This window comes from Hippocampus comes, unplaced genomic scaffold, assembly GCF_001891065.2.
Source record: "Hippocampus comes isolate QL1 unplaced genomic scaffold, H_comes_QL1_v1.1 scaffold352, whole genome shotgun sequence".
NCBI classification, from domain to species: domain Eukaryota; kingdom Metazoa; phylum Chordata; class Actinopteri; order Syngnathiformes; family Syngnathidae; genus Hippocampus; species Hippocampus comes.
The window spans coordinates 151393-154233 of NW_017804847.1; the positions used below are offsets into that span (position 1 = coordinate 151393).

At 42.6% G+C, this 2841-nt stretch overlaps 1 protein-coding gene across 2 annotated transcripts in view; it reads right to left on the bottom strand.

The window, feature by feature from the left end:
- The window catches only part of hells (helicase, lymphoid specific), an 18154-nt gene that overhangs the window by 6684 nt on the left and 8629 nt on the right, over positions 1-2841 (bottom strand). For both annotated transcript variants that reach the window (XM_019877103.1, XM_019877096.1), the window contains exons 13-14: positions 1855-1948; positions 1583-1744 (exon numbers count right to left, since the gene is read on the bottom strand). In XM_019877103.1, coding sequence (XP_019732662.1) covers positions 1583-1744; positions 1855-1948 — 256 coding nt within the window. The remainder of the gene's footprint in view (positions 1-1582; positions 1745-1854; positions 1949-2841) is intronic.

The following is a 2841-nucleotide window of genomic DNA, read 5'->3' on the forward strand; positions in this document are numbered from 1 at the left end:
AAGACTTTAAAATGCCACTTTTTTTGTGATGTCAATCTTTTGATCTGCCTCAATAATGTAATGGATTTAAAATGAAAATAGGGGTTTTCTCATCAATTTTTAGATAAGATTAAAATATAGATTAATTACATAAATTAATTACAGATCATAATTAATTAATATCACAATTTTTGTAATCTCTTGACAGCACTAGTTTTATGATGATGCCTATTCTGATGATCCATGGGCGAGAACTGCCGATACCAAATCACAGGGTTTAGCTGTAAAATGTTCGATTTATTTCAGAGCTGTAACCAACGGTTATTTTAATAATTAATCACATTAACCTACCACCCCAACTCCAACGACCCCCAGGCTTTTCAATACCTTTATTCAAAAAACAGGATATTATTTCAAATTGACAGTGCTGAAATTTGCACAAACAAATTATGATTCATATACTGGTTTGGTCTATAGCATTAAAAACAATATCGATCATTGTCTCCCAACATAAAAGCAGATGTTTGCAAATCTCTTGTTTAAATTTAAAAAAAGGAATCAGCACCGTATGCAATCATGTAGGACTACAGAAGTAATATTTACTGTAGAGACAGGTGCAAGATTCCTGGTAATCAAGAAGAATGAATCTCAAGAGCCTTTAAGTATACTGTCTACTGGAACTCTGACAGGGCGATCTCTTGACTTTGCAACCAGGTAGAATGTAGTGGAGCTCCAATGGGGAAGAGCAGACGGTGGAACCCAATGACCATTGACAACGGTTGGTTATTTAGTTGGATGAATTCAAATATTTGTTGAGCCTTCTGAAAGGGTTTGTTTGAAATTTGTTGTTTTTAAGGTTTTTAACATGCTCGCCACGCAAAGTACAGTCAAACCTCGGTTTTCGAACGTCTCTGTTCTCGACCAAATCGGTTTTCGACCAAAAATTTCGAGTTTTTTATGCCTCGGATTACGACCGAAAATCGGTTCTTGACCAAACAGAGTGCACTTGAATGCACCACTTGACTCCTCTCACCTTCCTTACATGAGGAAGTGACGCTTCCTCGGGTAGACGGGGAAGCGTCTAAGGCTTCCTCATGTAGCTTTCCATTGTGAGCAGACGTGTTCAGTAAAGATTTTTTTTTTTAAAAAGAGCGTGGTTTCGGTTTTCGAACAAATCGGTTTTCGAACAGCCTTCTGGAATGGATTATGGTCGAAAACCGAGGTACGACTGTATCTTTTGGTGGCATGTGTTGCGGGATGCAAACTTAACATCACTCTCAAATTCCATAAACTATCCACACGGCAGAAACGTTTGCCTGTGCTGGACGCTTGCGCAGTGTTTAAGGAAGGCGGGAAAGGACGCTACACTGCACATAGGCTCTCCTCTAGTTGACTGTATGCTGCAAAGTACGAGCGACGGGTGGCCGGTTTCTGTGATTGGCAATGAGAGGCTTTGATCGACATAAGTCAATCCACGTGCTTTTCCACGGAAATCTGCTGATCATGATTTGTGTGCTCTTAAGCTTGCTTCAGTTACTTAGAGTTTAAGAACTTTGGACAATATTGGAACATGGGCCACATCTCAAGTCATTCACGAAGATACCTTATGCTGACCAAGGACTTTTGCGATGGTCTTGTTCACCACAGCAGTGTAGAAAGTTTCTTGTTTGGCAGTTAAAGGGGCATAAACAATGATCTCTTTCTTTGGAGGAATCTCCAGTGTCACATCAGTCTTCAGTCTCCTCAGCAAAAATGGAGTCAGAATCTAAGACCAAAAAAAAAAAAAAAAAAAAAGTCTGGCTCAACAATAGATTCAATCTGAAAACCAGTATAAGCTACATTCAAGGAAAGCAGTACTTGTGCGTGGTGACTGACCTGGTGCAGCATGCTGAGGATGTTCCGTTCACGTTCAGCAGCCACCACACTTTCTGCCTCACCAAGTGTGTCAATGTCGAACCAAGACTCAAAGCTATGCAACAACCAAGAGGTTAAAACATTACTATTGTTATTGGGGTCCTTTTTGCCGCTTGTCTCAAACTGGTAAGCACAATGCAAGAGGGTGATACTCAAAGAGCTAGAGTTACGGGAAAAAAAAAAACAACAAAAAACGTATTTGCACTTTAATCTGTGGGCCCAAGGAGACCTGACAAAGCTTTGACATAAAGTGTCTTTTTTTTCCATCGATAACTTCAAACATTTAGAGTTCTGATCCTCAATGAGGAAACAATCAATTGCAATGAAGTAAAATAATTCCCATAATTTTGAGATAGATTTTTTTCCCAAGATGGCGCCGTAGTTGGCAGCCGTCGGCAAGTGCTCTTCAAGAGCTTTGCTTTTTTTTGTCTTTGTTTTGTCCCATGGTGTTTGTTGTTACTTCGTGTGGACCCGATGTGGATTGTTTTCAGAGTTTTGGGCCATGACATTCGTCAAAGGAGAATCTGTGCTTGGTGGTTGTGCCTTCTCGGCAGTACGCCTGTACCAGTACCAGTGTTGTGGTCCTCGAGCCGGTCCTTGGCCTCGAGGACCGGCTCGAGGACCAAAGGTCGGTCCTTGGTCCTTGGCCTTGAGGACCGGCTCGAGGACCGAAGATCGGTCCTTGGTCCTTGGCCTCGGGAGTCAAGTCCTTGGCCTTGGCAGTCAAGTCCTTGGCCTCGGCCTTGGGTTGCCGGTCCTCGGACACAACGAGGGATTAGAGCACATATGTCAAAGTGCCGGCCCGCGGGCCGGATTTGGCCCGCGAGAATGTTTTCAGTGGCCCCTGGGATGATATTGATTTATTATTAGAACCGGCCCGCGGACCGCAGCAAGCTGAGAGCCCGCAGGTCTTTTACACGCACCAATACTACATTTCCCACAATGCAA